At 32.5% G+C, this 15,515-nt stretch overlaps 1 protein-coding gene and 1 long non-coding RNA gene across 12 annotated transcripts in view; one reads left to right on the top strand and one right to left on the bottom strand.

The window, feature by feature from the left end:
* LOC122507952 overlaps positions 1–15,515 on the top strand; it is a 238,741-nt gene that overhangs the window by 99,846 nt on the left and 123,380 nt on the right. The window lies entirely within an intron of this gene.
* Positions 1–15,515, bottom strand: part of LOC122507939 (homeobox protein cut-like) — a 115,876-nt gene that overhangs the window by 92,764 nt on the left and 7,597 nt on the right. For 4 of the 11 annotated variants that reach the window (XM_043620952.1, XM_043620959.1, XM_043620957.1 and 1 more), the window contains exons 1-2: positions 14,510–14,838; positions 9,337–10,201 (exon numbers count right to left, since the gene is read on the bottom strand). The exons of 1 other annotated variant lie outside the window; for it this stretch is intronic. In XM_043620952.1, coding sequence (XP_043476887.1) covers positions 9,337–9,444 — 108 coding nt within the window. In that variant the 5' untranslated portion in view covers positions 9,445–10,201; positions 14,510–14,838. Of the gene's footprint in view, positions 1–9,336; positions 10,209–14,509; positions 14,839–15,515 lie in introns of those variants that run through there. 6 more of the 11 variants (XM_043620955.1, XM_043620960.1, XM_043620961.1 and 3 more) reach the window with 3 other exon arrangements.

Below are 15,515 nucleotides of genomic sequence, written 5' to 3'. Positions count from 1 at the left end.
TATTTTCGATTCGGTTTTCGAATTATATTTTCGATTTGTATTTCCAATTTCAATTTCAATTAGATTTTTTATTTTTACATTTCAACTCTCGTATTTTTAATGCAAGATTGTATTTTTAATTCAAGATGATTAAAATCTATTCGAAAATGATTGTGATTTATGTGACGAATATATATAAGAATGGTGTGCTTAATATTTAGAGATATGGATCGAGAAAAGAATCTATCATGAACGTGTTAATGGATGGTAATTGGTATAATTTTAGGTTGCCTGCATGTTGATGTGTCACATCCGGATGATTCTGTGTAACACTAGCAAAAGGCAAATAAGAAACCGTTTCCGTTAATGATGAATTTCTTCGAATCGATCTTTATAATGCCTCTATTTATTACCTCTCTTCTTCTTCTTTTTCTTTTTTTTTTCATTCTGTTATTCGTTTTATACATTATAGCCGCAACCGTTATAATCGAATTTAGATGATTTCGATATGCGAAATGACATGACTCACTTATAAAATATAAATTGATCAATGTCTCGAAAAATAAACTTCATATTTATCCCTGGTATAAAATTTTTCTTTATTAGTGACACGTTTGGAAAAGAACTTCTCGGTATTCGATTCAGAAAAATTAATATTTGAAATTTTTATATTATTTTAAAGAAATTGTATTGCTTTCTTTCTACGAACTTGAATCACATCTTCATTAAATTCCTCGATTTGGTTCCAACAATAAAATTTGATATAAATTATCGTTTATCCTGCCACGCTGGTAATTTATCAAATATGAAAAAAAGGAAAGTTTGCCACCAGCTTCCTGTAACTTATCAATTTCTCATTTCCGTTGGTGCGCACATATTTCGACAGATCGTTGATCCATATTTATATATTTTTACTTAGAATCAACAACATATTTTCAAATCTCTTTAATTTATTTCAATTTCTATATTATGAGTGATGTGATAAACTTTTTTTTAATTTATTAAAGATAATTATAGTAAATTAAACAATTATGAATTAATAATTAATTAGGTAATTACAATTGAAAAATTAATTATATTTACAATTAAATTATTAATTATATAACTACAATTAATTAATTACGATAATTAATTATAGCTACAATTAATGAATTATAACTAGAATTAATTAATTAACAACGATAATTAATTGTAACTACAATTAATTAATTAACTACGATAGTAAATTATAATGACGATTAAAGTATTAATTATGTATTAGTAAAATAATTAATTTCAATTAATGAATTATCCGAATCAGTAAATTGAAAGCCAATTATAAAAGCGAAGATATGAATAGCAATATAAGAATAAAAAAAAAATTGTATGTCAAAAAAAGGATTGCCTAAAGGTTTTAGGTTTTGTGAGTTGTGTTCGCGTGACTATGATGTTGGCGGTCGAATAGACGGTCTGTCGCTCGCGTGAATATTCATTTGAGACTGGGCGCTAATTGGCGCTACGATGACTATTCATGATTTAACGATTTTCAATAGCTGTTACTTGACACAACGCGGTGTTCAACGTATATACGACAGTATGTGTCTATCGTATATATATAGTCACACAAGCAGGGCCTATATATATACATATATATATATAAATTGTATAATGCCGCACGAGGTTTGTTTGGTCTGTTATGTGCGCGCTGAGAGTCCCGCGTACTTCTCTACTCGTATTCGCGTAAATTATGTTTCCTGGATAATTGCTCGCACACGGCTGGTTACTAAACTCCTTGCTGGTGGATGTATCTGCTAATCATGTAAAGTAGCTGCGGTATCTGTCTGCAATAATTGCATATTGTCGAACATAAATTTATATTCACGCGGATATATACGCGTGTCAGTATTATATATAAAATAAATAAGGAAATAGCTAAACTTGAAAGTGCTAAAAAAATTCATATAACGAATTCAGGAAATATGTAGAAACTATAAGAGGATGGTTCAAGATTTAAATGTTCTGGACCAAATATCCATTTTCTTCAAAGGGTCTTTTTTTCTTCAAGCCTTTTTTATCTTATATACGCGAATATTATTCTTATCCTTTCGATTTAAAATACTTTGTCTTACTTTAAGTTTTACTTTAAGGCAAAAAGGAAGTCTCGATTCAAAATTAGTGGATTTCACTATAGCAGATTTAGAAATGATAAGAATTTCATTTAACCGATTATTAATTTTTCAATTCATATTTTCAACCTCGATATATGTATATTCATTCATGTCACTATTGCATCAATGAACTGAATATTATAAAATTCCTTCTATATATTATTGATTTTCAATATTTTATTCTATTAGATTATTTTAATCTTTAATTAAACGTTATAAAATATAGAAATGCTTTTTGCATATTCATATGTGCAATAAATTTGGAATATTTTGAAAATGAATTTTAGTTTTTTTGCGCGAAACTTTTATTTAGCGTATAAATTGAATATTTACAGTAGATTTATTTTTATGTATACTTGTATATACAGTTTATTTAGACTATAATATGTAGAAAATATTCTTTGAAATCACTTAGGTCACTTCGCCCTCTTTACACTCTTCTTCTCTATCGTAAGTAAATCCTTTCGAGAAATGAGGCTTAGGTTTATCCGAACGATATGCGTTGTCGTATATATCCATGTGCGGATGATCCGCGCGGAATTTTTGGAACAGGTCCAAGCGACCTTTGAAGAATCTTGAAATTGAGCGGCACAACGAAAGATATGCCTTCTCAAACGACCCTAATCTACGACCTCTGTTATCGAGTTGCATTATTTTTCTTCGCGATGAGTGTCACGGATGATTAAAAATATTTATGCGCTTTACGCGTAAGAAAGGAAATATTTGGATTGTTGTTTGAAAATTGTCCTTATTGCTGTTTGTTAGTTTATTTTTTTTTACCAAAAATACTTTTGGTATCTAGTTTGTAGTTAGTATAGCAATTTGATTCTTTTGGTATAGTAATAAATACTTTTGGTAGTAATAAATACTTTTGGTAGTAATAAATACTTTTGGTATCAAATGAGTATTTTCGGTATTTCCTGAACAAAAAAGGAAAAATCACAAATGACCTTGAGGGGTAAAAAAACAGTGACAAAATGTCGGTGTCACTAGAGTACGTTGCCAAATATTCGGAAGGGTTGTAGGTCGAGATTCGAACCGGAAGGTTCGGAGTTCGCGACCCGCACGTCCCGTGAAGTGCGGCTCGCGTGCCTGGCGCATCTGTTGCACACACGACCTACACGACACACGATATGTGTATATATATTTATATATACATGTGAGTGTGTATATATACGTGTATATAAGCTTCTTTCGCGTACGTGCGTTTACACTGACAACCGCGTGTGGACTCGAGTCAATGTGTGGTCAGTGCCAATTTAACCATTTGCTTCTACCTACGAATTAGCGTTTGGCCACATACGTGCATGGGACCACCGCTAACCTCTCGAGTTTATGGTTTCGGCACGCCTTTGCATTCTCGCCAACCATAGGTATATAACACAGAGCGTTATCGGCTTGAGAATAAAGGCCCTCACTCGAGCCATCAAAACATTTTGAGTACACAGTAAAAATCTTCATTCTGGGTGGCTGCCTCACAAAAGTATATAATATATATAAAGAGCAGAGCACATCACTATTCTCATGTTGTCAATCATGCAAATTGGTATTTATGACACTTGATGGGAAAAATCGACTATGCAGATTCTTTTTTTTGTATTTTACAGTATTCATTGTAAATCTCCCAGATTGTATACAGTATTCACTGTAAAATACAAAAAAACGATTTTCCTTCCAAAAAGGGTAAATTAAGGGCAAATGATAATATCAATCGGTCGTAAGTGCAGTGACCCGTGAACCCGTACTTTTCCAATGAAGCGGCTTTCACTTCTGTCTGATGGTGAAGTCGATCGAAAGAGAGTGACGTTTTCAGGTCTTGAAATAGGAAGAAGAAGCTTGTCGAGGATCGTTGTGTCCAAGCGTGTGTAAATAAATATATATAGTAGTAGTGTGCAATAAGCATTTAGATCACAAAGGCGTGTTGTCTGTGAATGAAATTATACGGCGGACATTCGATCGAATTTTACGTAACGCTCAAGGTATATATACATATACATAAGATTCTATTACAATTCAGGCACTGTTAATCGATTTTATATATATGTCTCGGTAACGTTCATTTGAAACCATCGCCAAATGAGATTTACAATGCAGGAACAAGTAATGAGATCTAAAGTAAACTAAAACCGAAAATCGCCTCTTAGAAATCGAACTTTGTATTTAAATATCAAATTACAATATTAAAAATAATGTCACTGAATTTAAAGAAATTGACTAATAATAATAGATCTTTATTATCTTTAATATCTTTAATATTTTTAAAAATCTTTTAAGAACGAAAAATAGAAATTCCGTGTAGTAAGCAAGAAGAAGTATAAATGGGTATTATATAGTTAAGTACCGCTAGACGTATCTCCGTTTATTTGGATATTTTTGGAGTGTGGGTGAATCAGAGTTTGGCCGGTGAATTGCTCGCCACTTGTGTGCCCCTCTAGCTAAATCACTTATTTCAGAAATAACGCCGCTAGCAAATTAATAATCGCGAATCCTATTCTACCAGAGAGAGAGTGTTGCGCTTTTGGTAGCAGCTTGTATAAGTAGTCGAGAGACCATGATGCTGTCTCCAAAGCAGGGAACGCAAAAACGAGAAACAAGAAAATCTATGCTGCTTCTAAAATCGCTCGCTTGCACTTTGCCAACGATCTTAAGATTCGATACTCCTCGACGACACTTGTACGATCCCTCTTCTTAATCGTATTAATAGATCCCTCGACCATTTGGTATTATAATCCACAATATTCTCCAAATGGAGAATTTTCAATTTTAATAATTGACTTGACAAAAAGTAAATCTTGACCTCAACTTTTCTCATTCTCTAAACTTTGTCTCCGTAAAAGAGGAAGAATGAAAGATTTTCTATTTAAAAATTAGTTTCTTTTTGTAAAATAAACGGATTTAAATTCAATAGGAATTATTTAGAATATAGTTATTAGAATAGTTAAAAATATAGATAAAATTGTTGAAATGAAGCTGAGAAATAATATATATACGCTCGGTGTTTATGTACTTATCATCTCTTTTACGAGAGGACCGCGTGACTCATGTTCAAGTTTTAACGTTCCACGGAAAGTGGTGCCGCCAGTCGGGGATTTCGTAAAGCTTGTCAGGGATTCCCCTTCCGATACGGTGGAACTTTGTGTTGAGAGTGGGGAGTTCCCCCTAAAGGGAGTTTCGAGACGAAAGGGGAAGCTGCCCGATGGTATGCCTGAAAAACTTTTGTCCATTCAAGAGAATGCATGCACCCCAATCGGAAGTACGTTTGTGAAAGATATCTTTTTCCTATACACACATACCTGGACCGGAAGTAACGACATTTTTTTTTCTAATCACTTATATAACAGTCGTAAGAATATTCTAATCCACTTTCTTTAAAAAAAAATTTTTTTTAAAGTTGTATTTTTAAATTTTTTTAAAAAAGTTGACTTTAAAAAATAGGCTATTTGGATATTGAATGCTTGGAACATTATTACTAAAAGGGTTTGAAAATTGAATGTTGTATCGAATGTTTAGAAATTGGATCAATTGGATATTTCCGATAGGAACAAAAGTGTTTGCTTCTATAATTGAAACAATTGAAAAATTCGATAGTTGATGGGTGAGAGAAAGACGGGCCTGTATCTATATATGTAGTGAATAGTTGTGTTCTCATTGGTAATCAAGAAACGTTCGAAACGGACAGATGGACGAGTTCACTTTGAATAATCTCGTAACTTACGAAGTGCTCAGAAGCACTTTAGCAACGTGATGTTTATCATTCAATATACCCTGAAAAATACTATATATACACAATCAAGTAATTACATTTTCATGTACAGAATTTTTACCCCCCCTGATTGCATATTGTAAATCATTCTTTTTATTTAAAATCTATTTTTCAAACTTCTTCAATTTGTTTTTCTGTTTTTCCGCATTGCTATCAATTATAATTTTTTATAATTATTTATTTTGTAATTTTTTATATATTACATTTTAGGTTAGGTCTTCAAATATCGGGTGGATCAATCAATTATTCGATCAGAGTCAATGTTTTCTTGAAGGTTTCCAATGGATACCAGAGATTGGACCAAGTTTTTACAGAATAGGGGCAAATTGATACCGAATTCGGTCCAATTTAATCAAATCGTTAACAAATTGAATCAAATCGGTACCAATTCAAATCAGATCGATATCAAATTCAATTAAATTGAAGTAAATTGATATCAAATTATAGTAAATTGATATCAAACTGAAGTAAATTGATACCAAAAATTTAAATTAAATTGATAGCAAATTGAAGCGGATACTAAACTTTGAGTTAAATTAAGATTTGATCCAAATGTTGGTATCAGTTGGTTGCAATTTGACACTTTTAAATTAACACTGCTAAATTGATGTTCAGTAAAAATTCCCTTAACACTCTTAACTTAAAAATATCAATTTGCAACGAATTGCTACCGAAAATGTAGATCAAATCAAAAAGTGATACAAATTTTTTTGCATCAATTTGATAATTTTAAGAAAATTGAGAAAGGAAGTACTTTTTCAGAAATGTGTTTCTGCCTTAATGCAACAATAATATTCTTATAATGATTATAGTGCGACGTGTATGGGATTTCGCTTTATTCTATCAGTGTCGTGAAGACTGATCAATAGACATAATTATGGAACTATGCACTGTTAATATAGTACGCACACACTGGCATACGGAGCTTGCGGCACGGTTTCTCTACTAATTTGCGCCTTATTAAGCGGGCGTATTTTATTGGAAACAGGTAGTTGGGCAATAACTAGCATATGTTTGCCAACGGTTTGTCACTTATGATCACTTAATATTAACATTGACGTGGAAAATTACAACAAAGTGGTATAAAAGCTGCAAAGCAATTCCCATATCATTTACTATAAAAATCTTTGTTGGAAATTGTTATTTTTATTATTGTGGAAACGAAAATCTGTGCTGGAAAAATAAGCACTTCTTGGAAAAATATAAATTCTTTTCGAAAAATAAATTCTAATAGTGAAAATAAATTCTATGAAAATAATTTCTATGAAAATAAATTCTTTTAGGAAAGTATAAATTCGTTTTAGGTCAAAAAAAAAAAAATGCAAGTGACACCGGAAGGTGTCATTTTCAAAAAAAGGATCGCATGTTTATTTTGAGGGATGGAAGATGATTTCAAATTTAATATGTTTACACGCATTTCAAAATACACTTAGTTTACTTAACAGGCGTGCGTCGTCGAGTGCGCGCCTTGTTTCAATTTTGACACGAGAAGCGCGACAATCTCGCACATAGACATATCTATAGATTCAAAAGCCACATTCCCACAAGTTGGTTCGATTCCCTTGAAATCTTCCAACTATCCATACCAAAACAACAAGCACAGCACCCGGCAAACTTCTCGACCCCAAACGATCAACCCCAAATCGCCCAAGTGACCGAAAATCTGACCAACGACCAATTACAACAACACTCCAAAGGATTCCCCAGATACAATTTCAAGACGCTATTAAGATCTATATTCAAATTGAGATAAAAAAATTTTTTTAGTCTTATTAGAATTTTTTTTTGAATTAAATTGTTCCCTAGAGTGGATTCTGATTTGTTTACTCTTCTGTAAAAATTTGTTAAAAAGTATAAAGTAGTTGTAAATTCGCTCCACTCATAATAATTTCATGCCGAACGTATTTTTAAACAGCCTAAGCTAATAAGGCGTACACCTAAGATTATCCTCAACTAGGTAAAATGTATATTATCGAGACTGATTCGACCGAAACGAATAACATACATCGAGCGTAAAGCCGTTAATTTACCGCGGATAACTTATTCCTTAAACGCCAATCAAAGTCAAATAATTTGTTCCTTCCGAAATATTATATTATTCACACTTTTCGGAAAGTATAGAAATATCTTCTAAAATGAAATTATCAATGATTTTCGATACAGTTTCTCCATGACGGTATTATATAGTTTCTCTCATCTTTTATTCGTTATACAAGAATGTCATTTGCGATCATTTTAAACGTTTATTCTGTGATGGTGTCAATCATATCTGATTTCGAGTAAAGATTTACAAATTTAATGTTAGCTTTTCGAGTGATACCGAGAGTGAATTATTTATTAGTACTATAACGCGGTGCTTTATTTCAAAAGTAATTTAGATCTTTGGTAATTGGGTATTACACAAGTATCTTTCTGTAAAATTATTGGTTAGTTATTTAATTTTCCATACTATAACGAAAGAGATCGGTCTCGATTAAACACATCATCCCTTTTGAAACATTTTCTCTCTTCGTCCATCAAGTATTATAACGAGATTCATCGTCAAAACGAATATTCTGTCGGAATTCAAATTAGTACTGGAATCTTATTTGTCAAATTAGAGAATCTTATTTATAAACTGTACTCGAGTGCTTTTATTGGCTATATATTTGACAAATTTGATTTGTCCCGTTTTAACAATGGTTTAATTCTTTCGGATTGATTTTAAAATCTTGATCACAGTTTTACAAGACTGGTAAATTGAGACTTTTTTTTCAATTTGACATTCTTAGGAAAACTACTACTAATACTTTTAATTTAAAATCGAGAATTTGTGATTTTAAAAATGAGTTTTGAAAAACACTGATTTTGAAGTAAGAAGAAATTATGACACTTTGGGTACACATCAGTTTTCTTAGAAGTATCCGATTGATATTAGTGGATCAAACTGATACGAAAAATTTAGAATTTCTAATCCATATTTTTGGTATCAATTTGATGCTTTTAAATCAACAGTGCAGTTGAGATATTTATGGAAGAGATGTGATGATGTGCCTTTTGATAATCCGTATGATTCGATATTTAATATTTCGCAATTTTTGTTTTCAATTCAGAATTCATTGACAATAGTTTTCCCGGCAGGGTAATGTTTAGTTGCATTCTACGTTCGACCTCGTTCCCTATCCAGATCGGACTTCCTGACAGTTAAACGTTCGACCTACTGACGCACAACATTCCAACCCTCCGGATTATCTCACCCCTGGTCAGCCGCCAACATTGCGGTCCACTTCCGAAATTTCCGCATTTCACTATTTCGCGAATTTCACCGTCTTTTTCAAGAAAAAGTTTCACGAAAACAACACTCGCAATTTTTTTTTGTAAAAAAAATCTTCTTTAGAGAAAAAGAGTTTCTTAAAGGGGAATTTTTCTAAAAACCGGGGGGAAGTGATAAAAATGATAAATTCTTACCTGTTGCCAAAATTGCATCAGCAAGTAGATACGTTCCTTTCTGAAGAGCCATTCCATCGACTGCATGGCCTGGAGGTCGAAGGTACTTGCTTCAGCAGAGGCCTGCATGTCTTTAAGTGACACAGCAGGATTTAAAGAATTGAGAATTGGCTGTTGAAGTGCCGTTGTCACGATGTTATTATTGGTACCAGCTACCAGATTCGCGTGATAAATTGTTGAGGGCGCATGATTTTCTGTACCGCCAGAAGCCAATAATTGGGCCCCGATCGGCGCAGACGGCCCCTGGAGCCCCAGTGACGAAGCCACTTTGACGGCTTCGATCTTCTCCGGCGGTCCCAAAACAAATTCACGCCACAAGTTCCGCACCAAACTCTAAATTGTGAGCAAATCACTTCAATTTTCGTTTCGGCATCGATGCCGTTTCACTGGTTCAAATTCAAAAAATTTCTGCCCCCACCCAAGGAACAAAAAGAAAAATTGTAAAAAAAAATAATTTTGGTTCTTGGTTATCACTGTTAGCCTTTTTTTTTTAAACCAAAGGTTTAAGACGTCGCACTCGACAACGAGGCATTGTTATCATCATCAGTTCTTAATTTTCGACACTTTTTTCTTGACACTCACTTTTAAACTTTAGTTAATCCCACGTTTCACTTTTTTTTGCACAAAGGAGAATCACACTAGAAATCGTTTTTAAATTTTATCCGATTGTTCCATTAATCAACCGTACTGGGTGATTTAATTAATCCAGAGAGAGGCGATTGATCACTTAATCAGTTTTGTTTTTTTTTTTTTTTTTTGAAAAAAAGTGCTCCTTTCGAATTGAGAAGAGAAAGAAGACCCTTCCTAGCAGGCTCCTAACCTGAAACTAAGAGCTACCGGAGGACCGATGCATTGTCTGGAGGAGGGCAATGGGGTAATGTGGAGGGGATGGGAGGTGCTTAGTGGCCAAGGTGGGGGGTTTGCCAGCCCACCTTGTGACGAATCGAGTAGCAATACACATCCCCTCCATTGTGAATGAACCGCCGACTGAAAGCAACATTTGACATAGTGGGGATATAAATTTTGGAGTGGGGCACTCTGGAAAGAAGCGGAGGCTGGCAAGGTGGCACCTAAACGAGGATCTCGTAGTTTTAACTCCCCGACCTAGCGCCTGCCGCCCCTTTCCAATCCCGTCCTGCCAATCGCTAGTTTTTCTCGAACCCCTTTTCTTGATGTTGAACGAATCGGTCGCCTTTTTCGATACCGGATAAAGTAATGTCCCTGAGGTGCCCTTCGGATTTGTACTTGAAATGTCGGGTTATCCCTAGAATCATCAGTACCGACATTCTGACAATCGTTTTCTTCCATTTTTCCCTTTTATTTACAATTTACAATAACTGCAATTAATTATTCATCAATTATTCAAACTATTTACAATTTTTATTTATGATTTAAAATTTTAATTTACTGTCAAATTTATAATTTCCCGTTCTAATTTTCCTATAATTAGTATCGATTTCTAATTATCAATATTTCGTCCGATTTTAATGATTTCTAAATTTTTTTCAACAATGCGAAGACCAAGTTCACCTCCAGGAAAAGTATGCATTACAAAACTTAAAAAAAAACTGACAAATTGTCTTTGAATTTATTTATAAAACAAAATTTGATTGCATAAAGATTTATTTATATTTTCGATTCATTTAAAGTTGATATTATCTTTCTTGTGAATCTACTTAAAAAATAATTATAACATATAATTTTAATTGTTCGAGAAATGAAAATATCGTTTCTAAGGCGACCGATTCGTGTTAAATGAAAATTCAAGAAACTCACCAGTTATTCTCGTGGAATATTATTTAAAAATAACACACAATCACATCTTTGCTCAATTTTTCTCTGAAAAGTGCAAACTTTTTTTTACCGCAATATAAAATTATCGAATATTAATAATTCACAAATTATAGAGTAATAGACGATAAGTTCACACCTTTCACTTCACCGCTACACCCTTTTTTTCCGATTTAAAAAAAAAAAGTTCGAAATGGGGGATGGTAAATATAATAATTTTTTTTTTTTTTGTTGAAAATCTCTAAAAACGTGACATATAGACGATTGCTTAAGGTGAGAAGATGGTTAGGTGTTTTAAACAAGGCGAACCCCTTCAGTTTGTGTCATAAATAAAAAATAGGCTAATAGTACAACGCGTGCGGATAATAGCTGTTCAAGAAAGGGTTACCTCACCTTTTAACCAAGTGAGAGAGGTATATATACGAGAACTTCACACCGTTAATGGCAACGTTTGGTTTTGCACCTAATATACTGTATATATATACACACACACGTTATTACCTCATAGAAGGCAGAAAACGATGAAATAATTAATTTAACGAATAGTTTAGTGATTTTCGACTCATTTTGTTTCAAAGCGCGCTCTATGTTGTTGCGGTAATTTTCGACTCGTTTTATTCGAATTGCGATAGGTTTTTTAATTTTCGACTTTTTTTCAAGTGCTGCGTATTTTTTTTAATGATTTTCGACTGATTTTTTCTCTCTTTTATAAAAATGAGATTTTTTATATACTTTTTTTTATATTTTTTTTATATTCTTACTAAAGAATATATTCTCATTGTAAGAATATTTCCACTTAATTTAAGTGAAGAATATCCTGGGCACCTTTTTTATAGTGTATATTCTTAAATTAAGAATATTTTTTTTCAGTGTACTGTATTTCCTTGTTTTTTTTTTATATACTATTTCTATATTTTTGCTTTGATTTTAAAAAGGCCGAAAGATCTGGATGAAATTTGGAAAACCGAACAGAAATTTCCTGAGAATATTTTAAGATTTTTGTACTCACTTGATAAACTTCTATTCAAAATTTATTATTCGTTTGGATTGTTTCTATTGAAAGAGAAATTATTTCTTTTGAAGTGAGAATTATTTCTTTTAAATGTAATGCAGGAAGGAAAATAAAATAAATGTAATAAAAAAATTAAACAAGTATAGAAAATACACTGAAAAAAAATATTCTTAATTTAAGAATATATGGTGCCTAGAAAAAAAGGTGCTCAGGATATTCTCCTTTTAAATTAAGTGAGAAATATTCTTACTATAAGAATATATTTTTATTGTAAGAATATTTTCTTTAATTTAAGTGGGGAAAATCATGGGCACCTTTTAATATTATTAATAATTTGATTTTATAATATTATAAAATAAAAAAATATTTTATATTCTCATTACTATAACTATATATTATATTTGTTATGAAAATATATAACAAATATAGTATAGTTTGAAAGTAGAAATTATTGTTCGTCAAATAAACTATTTAAAAAGTTGAGATTGATTTTTAAAGATAAATATAAAAAATTGAGAGGTTTGAGGGATTAATAATTTATTAAGTATAATGTATGGTGTAAAGACGCAGATATAACAAGGGTCAAATTGTTAAGTTGGAATACTAGTAGGTCTTTGGTTATGAGTTGAGTGCTACCAATATTTATCGTTTCTACACGCAAAGTGGGAATGTATGACAATCAGTTGTCAACGCTTCTTTTTAAGATCACTATGAAAATAAAGGATTATTTTGTCAACGCTAAGAAGTCGTTCGTATTTATCCGCCGCGTGCATTTATCCGCGTCTGAATCTTTAGTTGACTGATGCTGCATCAAACTCTCTTCCCGTCAATCTTAAAAATTCTTCTCCTTCAATCTTTTCCCAAAAAAAATTCGTTTTTTCCCAAAAATTTTATATCACAAAATTATTCTTTATAAAAATAGAAAAAGAGAAACTAGAGAATGAATTTAGTAAAAATTTAATGAATTTAGTAAAAATTTCGTAAGTCTATTGGCAATTTCGTAGCTTTCGAATTTTAGTGAAGGATTAAAAAATATTGGATTAAATTGATTATTCGATTTTAAATATCAGTAAATAAGGATTTTAAGGTATATTTTCGGTTTTTTAATTTTTTTTTTATGAGATAATATTTAGCCTTATTCGCACGCTACTCGATAGCATTTCACGTTAATAGTGGTTGGCATCAAAAGGGGGGGACAGGCCTCGTCTTCATCTAGCGATTGTAATAATATCTTAAAGGATAAACGCCTTCGTCGGTTTCTTCACAAGTTCAAGAGCCGCGCTCAGGGACATCTCCCTTTCCAAGCGCAGGAGTAAGCAAATTTTTCTCCAACGATAAGATAAAGCACCATGAGAAGTTGGTTTTTCACGAATGTAACTAATTTGCAACGTGATTTTTTTTTTAACTTTCTATCCACTTTACTAATGTCCGGAAAATTTAATACACATTACCCAAAGGGTTGTTGTAATTTGTCACATGTTCGAATTTTTTTCAAATTACTTTCCTTTAAGAAATTTTTTTTGAATTAATTAATAATTCCATTAAATTATTAATCAAAGAATTATTAATCCGAGAATTATTAGTTCAAGAATTATTAGTTCAAGAATTATTAGTTCAAGAATTATTAGTTCAAGAATTATTAGTCAAAGAATTATTAGTTCGAATTTAAGAATTAGTTAAAGAATTTAAATTCCAATTTAGGAATTAGTTAAAGAATTGAAATTCCAATTTAAGAATTAGTTAAAGAATTATTAGTCAAAAATTTAAGAATTAGTTAAAGAATTATTAGTGATGTGAAGAATTATTAATTCCCGAATAAAAATTAAAAAGCAAAAAAAAATTGTGGGAGCGAAAATTGAATTTTTCTTTATCGCGAGTCTCAAATTTTTTATGAGAGAAATCTTCTCGCGAGAGGCGGAGCAAGTGAAGTTGGTTGACCGCACATTTCTTATATAGAGATAAAGGGGGCAAGAGTATTAAATAGTCGAGACGATCAAGAATCCGATCTATGATCACGTTTCTGGCAACTTGGACATTCTTTAATACAAAGCACTCGTTTTCTCAAAACAAGAATTAATTTCTTTTCAGTCCCATATACTTGTGAAACTAGAACTTTTTCGAAAAAAAAATTTTCTCGAAAATTAGATTTTTTTTGTTGCACTTTTGGGGGGAAAAATTGAGCTAAAGAGTGGATCACTAAAAAATCACGAGGCACACTGTAAACACAAGACACTGGTGGTTTTCTTAAATTTCACTCTCGGCGGTTCAAAAATTCAGGGGGGGGGGATTTTTTTTTTGGGAAAAAATAGAACACTGGTCAATGGTACGTACTAGGTGATAAAACTGGAACGATGTCACGAGAGATTGAGTTGATGATATAGATATATATTTTGACAAATATTTGACGTTACGATAAACGAAGGGTCCTTCTAGGCCTGTGTTCTGGCCGAGACTAAACTCGGAACTCGGTTTCTGCAGCCCTCGCTAGTCATCCCTCCGCGGTACGCACTTTCATCCCCCGGCAAAACTATTGACATTGTGAGTTTTGGAAAAAGTATTTTCTTTCCAAAAAACACCACCTTTTCTTTCTCGACAACCAAACGGGAAGAACCGATTTTCTAGAATGTGAATTTTAAGGTAAACTTTTCTCAGTAAAAAATTTTGGACAATAAAAAATACCCTTTGGATTATTATTCAGCGATGGGACAATAGTTGTGCGGGTTGTGTTCGTAGGGAAAGCAAGAGTGTAGGCCGGTCGGTGGCGCCGTGCAGCGGATTGATGATAAAACTTGGGAAGACAGCATACGGGGGTGGCAACCCCCACTACTGAAAATTCATCGAGAGATGCGATGCGCCTTTACTCTCTACCCCCACCATTTCCAATCGTCGCACACTTTACCCTTCGCTCCACCGGGATTCACCACCAAGCGAGAAAACAGGACCTATCGGGGATGTCCTATACCGAGAGATATTGGAAGTATCGGTGACTTTAACGGGACGTGTGCGACCTTCGATTTTGATGCGTTAAACTGATCCGAATGCATTTGTGATTATAGGCTGAGGGGTAAATATACTATTTTTCAGGATTTTCTCTTTAGTAAAAAAAAAGTCATTTTTTTCTGTTTTCCCAACAGGATATAATATTGGGAAAAAAATTAAACTTACTGGATTAAGTGAGTTTTTTTCTTATAATTTAGTAGATATTTTTAATGCCCTGGTGATAAAATAAAAAAATATGTTAATGAGAAGAATATAGATTTATCTGTTTATAAAAAATTGATATTTTATTATCCCTGGGATGGTGGTCATTTTTAGGGACGTTCTAGAGATATCCTGA

Source organism: Leptopilina heterotoma, unplaced genomic scaffold, assembly GCF_015476425.1.
Source record: "Leptopilina heterotoma isolate Lh14 unplaced genomic scaffold, ASM1547642v1 Lhet_52, whole genome shotgun sequence".
Lineage (NCBI taxonomy): Eukaryota > Metazoa > Arthropoda > Insecta > Hymenoptera > Figitidae > Leptopilina > Leptopilina heterotoma.
This window is presented reverse-complemented; position numbering and strand designations above follow the sequence as displayed.